This window comes from Labrus bergylta, chromosome 14, assembly GCF_963930695.1.
Source record: "Labrus bergylta chromosome 14, fLabBer1.1, whole genome shotgun sequence".
Classification (NCBI taxonomy): domain Eukaryota; kingdom Metazoa; phylum Chordata; class Actinopteri; order Labriformes; family Labridae; genus Labrus; species Labrus bergylta.
Window position 1 is genome coordinate 7,003,352 of NC_089208.1, and position 15,239 is coordinate 7,018,590.

The 15,239-nt window shown below is 39.4% G+C and overlaps 1 protein-coding gene across 4 annotated transcripts in view; it reads right to left on the minus strand.

Annotated features, from left to right (window-relative positions):
• klhl13 (kelch-like family member 13) overlaps positions 1-15,239 on the minus strand; it is a 39,014-nt gene that overhangs the window by 4,125 nt on the left and 19,650 nt on the right. For all 4 annotated transcript variants that reach the window (XM_065963090.1, XM_029279774.2, XM_065963092.1 and 1 more), the window contains 5 exons: positions 10,885-11,026; positions 8,782-8,914; positions 7,473-7,669; positions 5,580-6,375; positions 2,564-2,677 (listed from right to left, as the gene is read on the minus strand). In XM_065963090.1, the coding sequence (XP_065819162.1) occupies positions 2,564-2,677; positions 5,580-6,375; positions 7,473-7,669; positions 8,782-8,914; positions 10,885-11,026 (1,382 nt within the window). The remainder of the gene's footprint in view (positions 1-2,563; positions 2,678-5,579; positions 6,376-7,472; positions 7,670-8,781; positions 8,915-10,884; positions 11,027-15,239) is intronic.

The following is a 15,239-nucleotide window of genomic DNA, read 5'->3' on the forward strand; positions in this document are numbered from 1 at the left end:
TTGTTGTAGATGACTCAGTAAAGCAGTAATAAAATGATCTGAAATTCAAAGTCCACCGTATCGACACAGATATTAATCTCTCATGTAAGAACAGAAGCAGAGCGGCTCTGTGCTGGTTCAGTACTCATGTCTCAACTCTGCCACACCACTTCAGCAGTGACGGTCTGTGGGCTGAGTGGATTTGTCAGGTTCATCCAGCTGACAGAATGTCTTCAGACAGCGCAGCACCGCAGCTGGAGAAAGTGACCTGATCTGCTGTGACAGACGGACACAGAACTGCACTTCAGCATGGGTCACCTTGCACAGCAAGACTCTAACCCGGAGACCGTGGGCGCTACAGTAAAGCCTCTGTGCAACTAAATTCCTTAAACGGGTAATGCTCGGTTACCTGCGCCTTTTGCATTTACCATTACCTTCTGCATTAAAAGCCCCGCAGCCTATTACAGACAGCTTTCACGTGACCTTTTCACCAAAACTGCTGGACCAGCGTTATCCTGTAACACGCACATGTTCTTTCCCCCCCCCATATGTAGTTTAACTGGTGCAAAGCATGACACTGCGTCATTGTCTATTATTGAGTTGCCCTGCATCACTGCAACATGAAATCAACACAAAAAGAATCCATTAGAATATAAAAGAAGGGTGAGCAGTAAATACTTTGTACCGAAGAGTACTGCCTCGGGCAGGTAGAGTGAAAAACAGCTGGTTAGCCGCAGATTAGCTCAGTCCCTGACTATTTTGTTATTCATCATTTAGTTTATTTATTTTAAAAAGGGAAAATGTGTCTTTCATCTTCACTCCACTGTAATATTAGGCTTGCCAAATCATATGGTTCGTGTGGTCCCAAACATGCCCCAGTTCCTCTGCTTGCCAAGGGAAATACTGACTAATTAAAAATGTTCTAAAAAGTTTAGATGTTTGTTGATAAAAACAACGATAGTAATCATGTATGAAGTGAGTTGTTAATTGCTGGCCTGTTTCCAGAAAGTTGCAGTTAGTTGATATGAAATCAAATTAAAAAGGGGCTCCATGCACTGTTGACTTTTCCACATGCATGCACACGGAGAAGTCTTGCGGCTCTCTGTTTTGTATAAAACAGCACGATCCTACAAACACAAGCAGCTTCATGTTATGTCTATTGTGACATTTACCATGAAAGAGAAATAAATATCTTTAAGTTAGGTAAGGTATTGTGTGTAACTACATAATATTTCCACAGATTTCCAGGAATAATAGGTTCACCTCTGTGGATTATACATTTAAATGCATGTGTTGGGGTGGTGAGCACAGTAATCAAGATCAGTGAGCGCATCTAATAACACAATTAATGTACACTAAATACTACTGCTGTTTGCAAGTACAGCACATACGTTCAACAATGCTAATGTATCCCATGTTAATGTATATTAATACACCTGAGCAATAGTGATTAAATCTATTCCCCATACCCACAAACCACCTCTTTAGATAGTTTATGATAATCCTGCAGCTCTAGTTGGAATACTGACTTAATATTTCAAGTACATTTTACTCCCCCTTTACTTTGATTTCTTCTCTGTAGATATAAAACCAATCTGCTTTGAAAGCTTCAGTGATCTTCTTGTTTCATGATTATGAATGCTGTTTACATGTACATGTTGTAGGAATGACGACCGTACCCAGAGCCAGGGAGGGATTAACAGTGTTACACCTCCTACACAGGCTTCACTCCTCCACTTCACTCCATCCTTCCCAATTTCCCTTCTACCTCTCCGCTCCCCTCCCTCTCTCTCTCTCTCCCCTCCCTAGCACTGCTCTGGATTAGTCACACTGGGAAACTAGGGCTCATCTCCATAACGCAGGATTTGTTTTCAATCCTATGAAGTGAACAAGTACTGAGGTGACACTAAAGAGCCGGTCGTTGCTGGCCAAAGGCAAGACCTCGGAGTGAACCACCCTCTGCGTGAAGCCCTGAACACTTGCAGACTTGATCTAACGCCACCCGTGTGTTCAGTAGGAGGATCAAATGTATGCGTTATTTTTTGTAAAACCCACAATTTTTTAATTTAAGTTAAAAAGTTACGAATTCACAACTAGCATGCTAAATCAGGATGTACCGGATGTGCTGATTGCCATTAATTGTGAATCACAAATTTAAAGCAGAATCATTTTAATACAGAATCAAGTATAACTACTGTTACCTGACTTGCACGGTTGTTTACTGTGCCACTCCCATACTGACTCTGTTTCATTTGATTGTTTCCATTGAACATGAAGAGAACACACGGCTGTCTATGACTCACAGTGATGCATTATACATGCAGCAGAGTTTTTGAGGAAAGGTATCACATGAGGTGAGCGCGGATAGATTTCATGGCTTTAAACGTTGTAAGATATTAAGAGTGGGTTGCTGCCACCGAAATGCTCGGGAATAAAAAAACAACTTTAATTGGAAACCACAATGCAATGAAATTAATTTAATTAATGACTGCAAGACATGAAATCTGTTTTTAATCTCACTTCACAGTCACACAACATTACAGTCTCCTCTTTGTTCGAGTTGATAAAACATTTTTGACCTTACCTGAAATATACATATAACCGCCATACACCGTCCCAGCATGGCCGTAATGTGGCTCATTCATTTTGGCAACGTATGTCCATTCATTTGTCCTTGGGTTATAGCACTCCACGGTGGCTTGAAGGAAAAGATGGGAAAAAAGAACGTATTAGTTGAAAGTAGGTCAAGACGCAACTAAGGAGGACAAACAGCAGCAAATGAGGCCTTGGAGGGTCTCAGCGTGGGAGCTAAAACACGGATTTAAATACATAGTACACATCCCAAAAAACCCCACCAGCGCTGACTGCACAGGAAATAAGGAGATTGTAAGATCCTTTATCTGAAGGCGCCTGAGGGTGTTTCTGCAAAATCTGGGGAGAGACTGGAAAAAGGTCGCTGGGATTCATGAGCCGTAATCATAGGTGAAAGAGGTTGCAACTGGGACCAGCAGGTCAGCTACCAAGAGAGATGGAGGCTTACGCATCAGGTAATGTTCACCCTCTAGATATAATCTATGAGGGAAGGTTTTAATTAAAGATTACAACAAGAGTGCGTGCTTTGCGCATTTTGGCCTCATCACTGAATTCCATCAAGTTACACAAAGAGGAGCACAAGTGTACATTTAACAGTGCATCATGGGCCATGGATTAGTTACTGTTCTAGATAAGGACAGTCTCATCTGTACAAATATAAAGATTTACTTTATATTTTGATGTCACCACCAGGGCTGAGTTTTCAGAGCAAGCAGCTGATGTTAAAGTAGGAGGAGGACTGATTAACGGTGATTTAACACACCAAGTGGTCTCAGCTGAACACCGAGAATAAGATTGGACACTTTCTAAAGGCTTTGGTTAAATAAATGGTTTAATCAATGACTTGGAAAAAAAACGATTAAATACAGCATTAAGCTCAGGACCACAAAGGAGAGCGAGCCACCATTGGGCCAGCTCGGGAAATCTCAGCGGGGAAAATGAGTAAAAAAGAAAACCTTCCTCTGCTTGCTCGACAACTATCATCAAAGTGACCTTGAGTGAGGCAGAATATCTCTCAGTCGCTCAGTGGAAGAAGAAGAAGAAATATCATAAAGACTGCTGCAATGTGAAAGCCACACGTGAATTACATGAATGCAGAGCATGGTTGAACTGAAGACTCTTCCATATTGAAAACCTTTGTATGAAAAATTATCTATAGAAACCTACTCTCATGAATTATGTATTTGATTTACCAATAGAAACTAGAGTCTTCTTCACTTACAGGTGCAACCACTGCACCAAAAGACTGTACTCTAACACTTTCTGATGATCTCCTGAAAAGGTCGCGTTCATAATTAGCCCGACTTTCTCCCCTGTATGTTGTTCACAAAAAAAACTGAATGCTCTAAGGGCCAGGCTTGCAGCTGGTGACATCTGGTAATAATTACTGTTTAGCATCCTTCAGTGACCTCGAGCAGTAGTTCGCAACATGAGGGACAGGACCCCTTAATGGGATGATAAGATAGTGAGAGTGGCCGAAACAACCTCAGATTATACAGAGGGTAGGAAGGACAAATTTTATTTTGTAATATTAAGATCTGCTCTTCTTTAATAATTGCCATAGATATTTTGTGTGTGAATGGCTTAGAGCCAAAACAGAAACCCACTGACCAAGACACATTTGATGACCTGCAGGTTTCTGCTTTTATGGAGCAGTTCCCAAGAAGTAAAAGAGCCTACATGTATTTAAGCTTTAAAAGAGCATAAAAAGAGGGTTAAGACTTTGTATACCGTTTACATTTTAGTATGAAATTGCTTCTTGCACTTTAATTCAAAAAAAAAAACCTGTCAAAAAATCTGGACCGTGCTGCCTTTCAATCCCATCAGTTGGTTAAAAATAGCAACCCTCGCCTTTAGAGGGAATAGTCTTACTACATGTGCAAAATAAATGCTACAATGTTCCAGTGAAGATTAAAGCTTCTTCCAGTAAATATCCTTACAGACGTTCTTAAGCTCTTCTTTAATAATCCTTGCATTTCATATGTAACAATAAAACCACACCCATGTGTCCTCCCCAGAGTAAACAAACATAATGCAGACGCAGGGCACATTCAGAATAACATCAAGGCTTAGCCACATGCAGGGGAAGGGCAGTGGAACGTAAAGCAGAAAAAGGGAGTTGTGTGTGTGTGTAGACAGTGAAGCGGGGCCGTGTTCTTTGGTCTAATTATAACCCAGAAGAGGCGACTGCTCACACTGTGGCCTCTCTCCGTGGGCTGCCTTTACAGAGCTGAGTTTAAGTACTGGGTGGCACCTTTCTGTGGTCTGCAGTTACGGGTGAAACAAATTCCACATTGGTTATTCAGCAGCAACAAGGAAGCTAATTCCAATGGTCAAAAATATCTTTGACTTTATTGTAGTGCTCCTTCTCAGGGGATGGATTAGATGATTACATTAGAGAAACCTTTTCGATTAGTGACCTAAGATGATCTCAGGCAGCCCGTTTAGAATCCCATTGACAAATTAAATGAAATTTTCACTTTAATCCTCTTTTTCCACCACAGAGAGACACATATAGTTCATGTCTCTGGAGGTATCAGTAATGTATTCAACTCAATTGAAAACCTAAAGTGACAAAGAAACCTCCTTACACCTGAGTGACAGCTGAAAAAATACCCCCTGAAATGCAGCCTCAGAAGTGGTGGAAAGACGCAAAGATTCCAGACATTGAACATTTAATATAATAAAGGATATGCATGTGTTGAAATGCTTTTATATATTAGATTTCATTAGATTGTAAAAAGTGTTCATGCCAATGCGCTGCTTTCTCTACCTTTTAATTAAATTACACAGAGATTACGAGTGCGACATGTTGAAACAGCAAATGATGTGTAGGCACAACACTTGAATTCCAGCGTCAGCATGCTGGCAGCCTTATTAAACGGCCTGTTCTTTCTTCCAGTGCTCCTTCATATTTAAGAGTATAAACTCATACAATATTAATAAACAGCTCGTGTTGTTGCTGAAAAGAAAAGTTAGAAAACAAACAAGCTGGGAAATAAACTCACCAAGCTCCCCGGCAGCGTTCCTTCCACCCACAGCGTAGAGATGTCCCTTGAGTGCACTGAGGTGGAAGAAGGTACGTTTTTCGTTAAGGCACGCCACCTGCATCCACTTGTTGTAGCGCGGATCGTACCGGAACACCGTGTCCACTGCTGTCTTGCCTTTGGTGTCATAGTTGCTTTGGCCTCCCACCACATACAGAAAGTTGCCAATGACTGCAATGCCATGTTGGTAGCGGGGTGCATCCATGGGTGCCAGCGCCTTCCACTCATGAGCCTTCTCGTCAAAGAGCCGCAGCTCTTTGCTCACAACTAGCTGCTGGCGCAGGACACCACCCAGGGTGACCAGGTGGGCGCTGTCTGAGCGGATGGCTGTCCGTTCTGACTGCATAACTGGCTGCATATAGGGCATCATTTGGTAGTTGCTAGCTTCCAGAAGAAGGTTGACACAGGTGTTGTCAGTGCGCATAAAGTCCACCGTCTGCACATGATTGATGAGCTCCTGTGGGTTCATGAGGGGGAAGCGGATGTTCTTCATGAGTTTAGGGGCATAGTCCATACGACCATCTTCAAAGCGTAGCCAGCGGCACGCAGCCTTGAACAGGTCTAATTCAGTGCAGTGTTTTAAGCTGTTGCTTGACAGTACAAAAGCCAACCGTTCAAACGGAAGCTTGACAAACTCTCCCGTGCCCAGCAGCGAGGGGAAGTTCTTCAGGATGAAGTTGTTGACATATTTGTCCACCTCTGTGAGGTTATATGTGTTAGCAATTCGCCCGACCTCTACACAGTTGTCAAGAGAAACCTGTGGAGAAGAAGAAAATCTAAATCTTTGACAGCTGCAATCAAGACTGACAACTCATCAGGACATAAAAGACTCCATCCACCCAACTTGAATAGAGAGACGCCTCCTTAGACAGTTTAATTACAAAATATCAGTGTATTGAATTGAATGATGGTGCAATCAGAGGCAAACTGGTGTTAAGTCTACACTTTAAACACTGAACACAAGTACTGCACCAGAGAGGGCGCTGCTTTTTTCTGTTTGTTTTTCAACGTAAACTTAACACCTTTGAGATTTTAGAGACCAGATAAAATAAAATTAAAATTTGATGTCAATGTGGGCACTAGAATTCATTCAAAATAAAAAAAAATATGTTAATCATTACTGAAAACCATTAATTCCAACAAAAAAATAGTTTTAGTAACATTTCAGCAGTTTAAATGATTAAAAACAAGCTCATCATCATGCATTTTTAACTTACCAAAATCCATCGATAAAGGTAAACTGATGTTTTTTTGTACTTTTTCCACATTATAATTAATTGATTCTAAACATTGACATTTGAAATGAACATCCAAAGATTTCTAATATTTTTTCGCGTGCCTTGCAAAACAAGACACTGCTCCTGTACGTGGAGTAACTGGTAACTTGTCACCAGTGTAAGTCTAAGTGCACTAAGTGTGCGTTAGCCTCAACATACCTCCCTTTAATATCTACCTGACACTTGTTTTTCTTACCATTATTTATTGAAAGCTATCCAGTTTTTGTTTAAAAAAGTTTGCTGCTGACAAAAATACAAAAGAAAAAACTAACGAATGAACACCTAACAAGTGTAGGAACTTTTTTAAAACAATATTTATTTTGAAAATTACTCCTTGATAAGTCAAAACAGACGGGAAAAAACTTAAAGTCAATGAGCTTTCCTGCTTCTCAAATCAAGATTATTGAATTACATCTAAAGTACTTTAAAAGCAGAATAAGAATAAAAAAATACTTTTTGGAATCCTTATAGCCAGTTATTTTGTCCAGCAGACATTCAAGAGATTTTACACCCGCAGACGACTGGAGGAAAGCTCCATACTGTGCAGTGATGTGTATCCATGTGTCTGCTTTCTTACCCCAGATATAAGAAAAACCTTGCAGAAGTCCAGCACAGGCAGGATTTGTAAGAAGCTGGCTGCCTCGAGTGTGTCTTGCAGATTCTCCATGTTGAGCGACAATTTTGCAGTGTAGATAAAATCAATGATCTTCTTCAGGCCTATTCGGTTTACTCCGTGAAGCTTGATGCACATTAAATCCTGTTCTTTCATTCCACCTGCATCAGGAGACGGGAGAGGATGAGAAAAGCAGAGGCTCACACGTGGTTCAACACCTACATAATCTCGTTTAACTGACAGGTCGCTGAGCTGCGACTATTTGATGTTTTAAAAGGAGTTGTAGAATGAGGCTTACGGCTGAACAAATTCAATTTAGCTGCAAATAAAATGTAACATTCAATTGAGATGCTTTTGCCATAATGTTTAAATGTTAATGAAATGTTTGCAGTGTCAAAAGACTTATGTTTAGAGGAAGGATTGAAGGTCTTAGAAGGAATCTCATTGCTCAGCATCAGTGCTCAGACAGCTTTCTTGTCACTAATACTATCCCACGCTCTAAGTACAGTGTCCCCTCACACCTACTTTAACCTGTTCTTCTCTTTTCATTGCAGACCCTTCATCTGCAATATTTAATTTAGATACCAAATCCAAACTTACTTCTACTACTCTTTATAAGCCCAAAATAACACCTACAACTTTTTAAAATCAACCTTTTTACTATAATATAGAATGTGTTGTTATAAATTGGATTATTGGTAATGTAACAGACTTAAACTTATTCTGATGAAGCAAATAAGATCATCAGTTATAAGATTGGACATTTTATTTTATTCTAATGCCTGTAACCACTGCAAAAAATAGGTGTCAGAAAATGTGATTAGCTGCACTCTCAGGAAACCACTTTTTTTGAAAGCCCCCAAACCTTGAAACTTTTAAATTGTGTTTTAAGTCTAATAACGTTTTAGCATCCAGTTAAAGTCTTTACAGTTTATAGGCTACTCCTCTAGCATACACTTCCACTTTCCAAGGTTTTTCCACTTCTGCATACAGTGCACAGAGTTATTGCATTCTTGTGACGTGTGCACAAGGTCAATTTGAGTCATTTCAAAAGGAGGCAAAGCGACTCAGACGTCACTGTGACTGTGTTTAAGCATTGAAATGTTAATGAACACAAAATGATTTCTTCTGGTAATACAATGCATGTAGAGATAAGTTACATAGCATTCATTCAGTATACCATAGCAACAGGGAAAACATCACACACAAAAGATGACAGCACACCCACTCTAAAGTAGATTTTTTCACATCAGTGTGAGGTATGTTGACCCACCTGTGAACATGGCTTTGAAATAGTCGGAGGAGGAGGCCATCATGGCGCGGTGTACAGGGAAAGCTTCGTCGCCGTCCCCAGCCACCAACGTGACGTCACATAATAAACCTTCTATCCTCAGCTGGTCAAATCCCTGAGACAGGAGCAGAAAGGTGAGAGATTACCCAGGAAGCTTAGGTGGCTGGAACATTGCAGGAAGATAATAACACTTAGAAATCTGTTGAGCCAAAATGTATCTTAGCTTGGAACAAAAATCACAAACTTCAAAAGCAGGATCAATCATGATTACTGGTCAGTCTTGACCTGTCAGCTGTGAGATCAGGCACCACCAAAAATGGTTGGTGACAGCCCTCTGGTCTGCTTGGTCTATCTGCCTGATTGTAACCTTCTTTTTCTTGATGCTTTTCATGTAACTGGCACAGGATTACATGCTCAGAGCTTACAGCTACAGTGCATTGTCCCTTCTTGGCAAAGCAACAAAGTAGGGTCTTGTGCAGCATGGAGGCATGTGCTTCATAACAAAGAAATCCTATCCACATGCCGACAATGTGTACTCACACCACATTCTTGATAAACGGTTTGACTTCTGATTTCATAGACTACCACATCTCACACTGTTAAAATGGGAAAAATGATTAAAGTAATCCATCCTTTATGTCTGAGTCTCTATGTACAACAGCTTAGGCAGCACTTATGGTACTCAATAGGGGTGGGACAAAATATCGATACAACAATGCATCATCGCCCTGACTCAAGTGATTTCACTATAATCATTATTATGAGGGTTATACGACCAGAAGTCGATTGGCGGAAATAAAAGTTGATGGTGGAATAAAAGAAGAAGACAACGACAGCGGGATAATATTGGACAGCGATGAGAAGAAGTTAAAAGGATGAAACATGGGAAGAGAGATCAGAGGTGAAACTGACACTAAATTACAGTCAATACAAATACATTCAATGCTACACTTTACCCTTTGGGGAGATTTTATACTTTTTAATTACTCAGGAATTGTGATGTCTCAATATATGATTGTCCTGCGATACATCAATTGGTGCACAATCACTGTACTCCCATATTAACATTATTGTGACTTGTGGGTAATGTATCGTGCATCATATCAGGACTTATCATGCTCTTCCCACGCCTTGTATCCTAGATCAAATACAATACATGGTTTAAAGAAGCCACAACAACTCAACATTAATGGCAGAGTTTTTGGTGGGATGCTTCCAAATGTCCCTGCAAAGTCTACTGACTAAATGTGGCTGCAGGGTGATCACATGACATGGCCTTTAAACATTGTTATCATTCCCTTACTGTGCTCTGAAAACTAGAAGATGAATGTGTAGAAAAAAAAAAGCAGCCAACAGCCATTCATTTTCAATAAGAGGAAGTGATGACGGCCACCCATCGCTGTGGCAGCAGGAAACAGCCCAATGCCAACATCTGGTCCAACAAGTTCTGTTGACGGTGTTATAGAGAATCTTTCTAAGTGAACTCAAATCGTCTTCTACCTGCTTATCTGTGAGAGAGTGATTTGTAACTTTTAGACATCAAACTGCTTGGTAACTGCTTCATGTACATTTTTGGAAGGGATGTGGGTTACTCAAAAAACATATTATCTTCTATTAGTTTTCGTAATTATTCTTGAGCAACAGAGTTTCATAATGTTCTTGTTATACTCACTCTTCATAATAAATTACACAGAAACCATCTCCCGAGAGCTTTCAGTTAATCATCCTAATATTATCTAAGCTATTAAATTGTGTCCTATAATACATGCTATGAGCTTTTTTGCTGTGCTGAGGGTTTTAAAACTACAAAGAAATTCAATGAGGACAAATTTCCCATTTTGTAGTCTTGTTGAAGGCATAGATTAACTTAGATAGAGCTTTATCTCGTTTAAAAACTGATGCTAAGGAATCTGAATCAGCCTCACCAGTGTGCAGTCAGCACTATTTTAGGGATGGAGCTATCATGTCTACATTATTAACAGGATCGCTAAAAGGAGCGGTACAGAAAATTAGGAAAACATTATCCTATTTGACCCAGAATTGACTTCTCCATGAGACATTACCGCAACGTTTCTGAGAACTCACCTGAAGAACGACTGAGCTGTGTGTGTTGCTTGTGAAAAATCGTGTGTTTCCTGTCTTTGATGCCTGAAGGTGAGCAGAGATGCCCATATCACCATAGCCCAGAGCCACTTTCATGTGAGCGTCGTCGTCCTCCACAAGGGATCTATTAGGAAAAAAAAGGGGAAAAGTTTTTACTTCACGAAAGGTAGAAAAAACATGCATCCATCTGATTTCAGTTTACAGAAAGTAGGACAGATATGTTTTCAAAGTGACACTACTTAAGGAGATATAGGGTGGTGGTAGCTGAACTGTGTGACAAATTGTCAGCCAAAGTTAGAGGTCGGATTGGATTCCAGATTTGATTTTCTGTGCCACCTTATAGCTGAAATCAAAAACATCATATTTATCCTAAGAAAAGGGTGCAAAACATCTTATTCGTAGAGATGCTTCCCATATGAGCAGCTGTGGCGCAGGAAGTAGAAGATCTTCAACTATTCAATCAAAGTGTTTTTGTGAAAAACAGTGGGCTCTGGATCCAGACCATCGCGCTGCATTGAATCTCTCTGCCATTGATGAATATATTTGTATGTGAATACGAGATAAGATGGAAATAAGTTTGGATAAAAGCAGTGTACACTGAATAAATATACAAGTTAACATTTGTGAACAATGTTTGTAAAAAAAAAAAACATGCTCCTTGGACTTCTTGGATAGAAAACCATTTAATTTATGGCCAAAAAAAAAAAGCCAACAATTTTGTTGAAATCATTGCCCTTTCTATTGCACCAGACAAACGATCAGCTTTCCTTTTTTTGTCACTCCAACCAACACCTGTGTATTGCAGAAAATAATACACATTCTGGTCTATAGGGGGCTTCAGTGAGGTTTAAAGACCCGTTAGAAACCATTAAATCAGCCTTTTTGGGATAGTAACTTCAAAAAAGGTATAAACAAGGACTGAATGCAAGTTCAGTCCAATCTGTGGTATTTTTGTAGTGAATCTAGACTGAAATTCTAGAAGAGGTTTAACAATTGATGTAGGACACATAGGAGTTTGTTTTTATAAGCCACCAAAATACATAATGCATCATTTGCCCAATTGAAATGAGCCTCAAAACATTTTGAAATTCTGCACAGGAGCTAAAGATCACAAGTTTCAGAAAAAGCTGACGAAGGCGAAACCATGTTATGAATACAGACACTCAATATTCTGTTCTCAGAGACAAAACATTTCTAATGACGGAAGTAAACACAGTCTTTGTTTTAAAAGGTGTAATTGATTGATAATCAAGGGATTCTACAGTTTAACAAAACTCTGTCGAGCCTTTTACAGCCTTAGGAAACAATCTGCTCAGTGGGAACATGACATAAGTGTTTCTCTTCTGTAACATTTGATTCTTGTGATGTTTCTGTGCTCGAGGACAGCGTGACAAAAATCTAAAGCAAAGTCCTTAAATGCTCCACAGAGAATGAACGTGGAAAGAAGGCAAGTGTGACTCAGAGCCCCAAGGGGAACACTCTGGGGATATTGGTACGTTTCGTGCTGACAAAGCTGACATTAGAGAATTGAGCTCATTTGGGTAAAAAATAACAGTCTGTGAATCAACAAAATCAGACAGGCATTAGTCATCGGCTATGAAACACGATAACTGTCTCTAAAGTGTTATATCTTTTAAAGCAAACATTGTTGATTTCCCTGCTTTGCTCCGGTGTACCTTCTTTGAAATCGATGCCTCTCTCTAAAAAAAAAAAAAAAAAAAAAAAAGAACAGCCTCGGTAAAGAGAGCGTAATTAGTTGAACAAAAGACGATGAAACAACCAATCCCTTGCCACAGTTCTGGAAAATGTAGGGCTGTATTTTTGAAGTGAGAAGGTGAGGTAACATTCAAAGAAAAGAGTAGTTGTGACCGATTATAATGGGACTGGTTTTGTAAAAAAGTGAAAGGAGATGCTCACACAGAGGGGGGTGGGGGGCTACAGAACACAGTGGCCCACAAAAACCTGAATTTCACACATTGATTAAAAAAAGCTGAGCTCAATACTATTACAACCACTTTTCCATGCAATACACAGATGACAGGATAGTCAAAGAGGTGGCTTGTCAGACTTGAAAGCCAGTGGTTTTCAGATGAAGGTTAGTCTGGTTTTGATAAAATATTCTTTTACAAAAATGTGTGGCTCAGCACAGCAGTAAATTTGTGTCTTGAAACATACCGATGAACAGGCAGTGCTCTTCAGATCTGAGAGACTAATGGTTTTTAAGGTGAACCATTAATATAATTAAGCGACTCTAAGGCCTTGCATGGAAGAACATCTGATTTTTTTTTTTTTGTGGTTAGCAGAGTAGATTTATCAGTAACAAATTAATCTCCTTTGTGAGTTTTGAAGGGACATTCGAAACATTTCAACATAAAACAGCTTTTTGGATCATCTTAGTTTCTAAGAGTAACCCGTAAACAATCGGAAGAGCATCCATTCATTTACATGTGAAATAAACATGTCCATAAATGTTGCAGATTCTGGCTGATAATTTGACATTCAAAACTTACAATACTTCAATTGAAACCCTCTCTTTCTTTCTCCCTGCTGATGATGGGGACACTAAAGGAGGATAAATCTGTGGTTATGCACATGTATGTAATATGTTCATGTTCAAGAGTTCAAACACGCCAACAACTAGGGGTGTAACTTCCAGAGTTACTCTCGATATGTACGATATGATATGGGGTACGTGACCCACGATATGGAAATCCACTATACAGCGGTTGTGTTTCATAATATGACTATGATGACACCAGGGATGGGTCATGATATTTGAATAATGAATTTATAAAAATGTAAACTGTTGTTTTAACTGGTGCCTGGTTGTAATGCGGAACTACTGCCAAACAGTGGCTGTGGTGTATGTAAAGGCGGTGTGCTAACCGCGATTAACTTACAAAAGAAGAAGAAAGCATTAGTGGCAGGGTCAGATTAATTGGCTGTGAGTTTAAGAACCTTTCCATACTGACGAAGGAAAAGTGTGAGACTACGTGGGCCATACAGTGCTCTAGAACATTTTTTGATGGTTTATAAAAACAGATCACAGTGAATGTACGGATGATTCACACAGAGAAGATGATAAGCTACGATGGGACTCTATCGGTCTGTCATGCTCCATCCCTGACTCAGTTAGGGACATAATCTGTCCCGTATTTCATTGCACAGCCCGCAACAATCATGATCCATGTCTCCACATGCTGTGCATGATGCAATTGTGAGCCGTGAGCCATGAACAGTTAATCAGAGTTTATATTCATGAAGCGCATTAAAAGATAGGTTTCATAATGTGGACCTGTGTGTCGATCACGCAGATCGCTGTGACTGTTTTTTTTTTTTCCCCATCACTAGATTTCCTTCATTTAAATATTCATATTTTGCACTGGCAGTTCAATAATTGTACCAGGATAACGTTGTATGGTAATACTGATATTTTGTCCCAACCCTAATAAAGACAGTCCTCAATGCTGAGAAGCTCCCACATAAACATTTTTCAGTTTATTACGTTACAACTAAGGCACACTGTGTCCAGAGTATTATAAGTCAGAAGATCTATAGCTCTCATTTTAGATAGAAATATATTTTAAAGTGAGCTTCTTACATTTTAGATTCTGTTTAAATAGAAGGAACTCTATGTAACAGTACAAACCATTAATCCTTTTTTAAATGCACTTATTTTTAAGGGTACTCAGGTTTAATGGTTTGTTCATCTGTGCTCAGCTTTTAGCACAGGATGGCATATCAGGAACAGTCTCAGCAATTTGTTATTAATGTGATGATTGTGGCAGAGATCAGTAGTATCCTGTTAGAAATATGAAACTGAACATGAGAATGAACGCTAGATCTGTTTTCAATTTGATAATGGATTGAGGAGATTTGATGCTAAACTGGTGTTGTGACATCAGGACAGCTAGACTGATAGGTTCAGCCATAAGAACAAGGTTACGTTTATGGTGAAATCAATAATCTGCAACAGGATTTATACATTGTTTATACCCAAGTGCTGACCTCTTTCATTTAGCAATGAGATTAACAACAGCAATCAAAGAGACACACAACCTGGCAACAGCATTAACACATGTCTAATCCAGCTCTCCATCACAAACAAGCCTTTTATTGACATATGCACCTAAAAGGTCAATAGCAGCTGCTATGCTTTTAATATGCCAAGGAAATGTAGTTATGTTCACTCAAGTAACAATAACAAAGACAATAAAAATAAATAAATAAATAAATAAAAAAAAAGGTCAACAAAAAGTATACAGTATTTGGGTGCCTAAAACAATATTTAATGCAAAGTTGTGAGTAGTGTTGTAGTACTTGAGATTGGTCTTTTC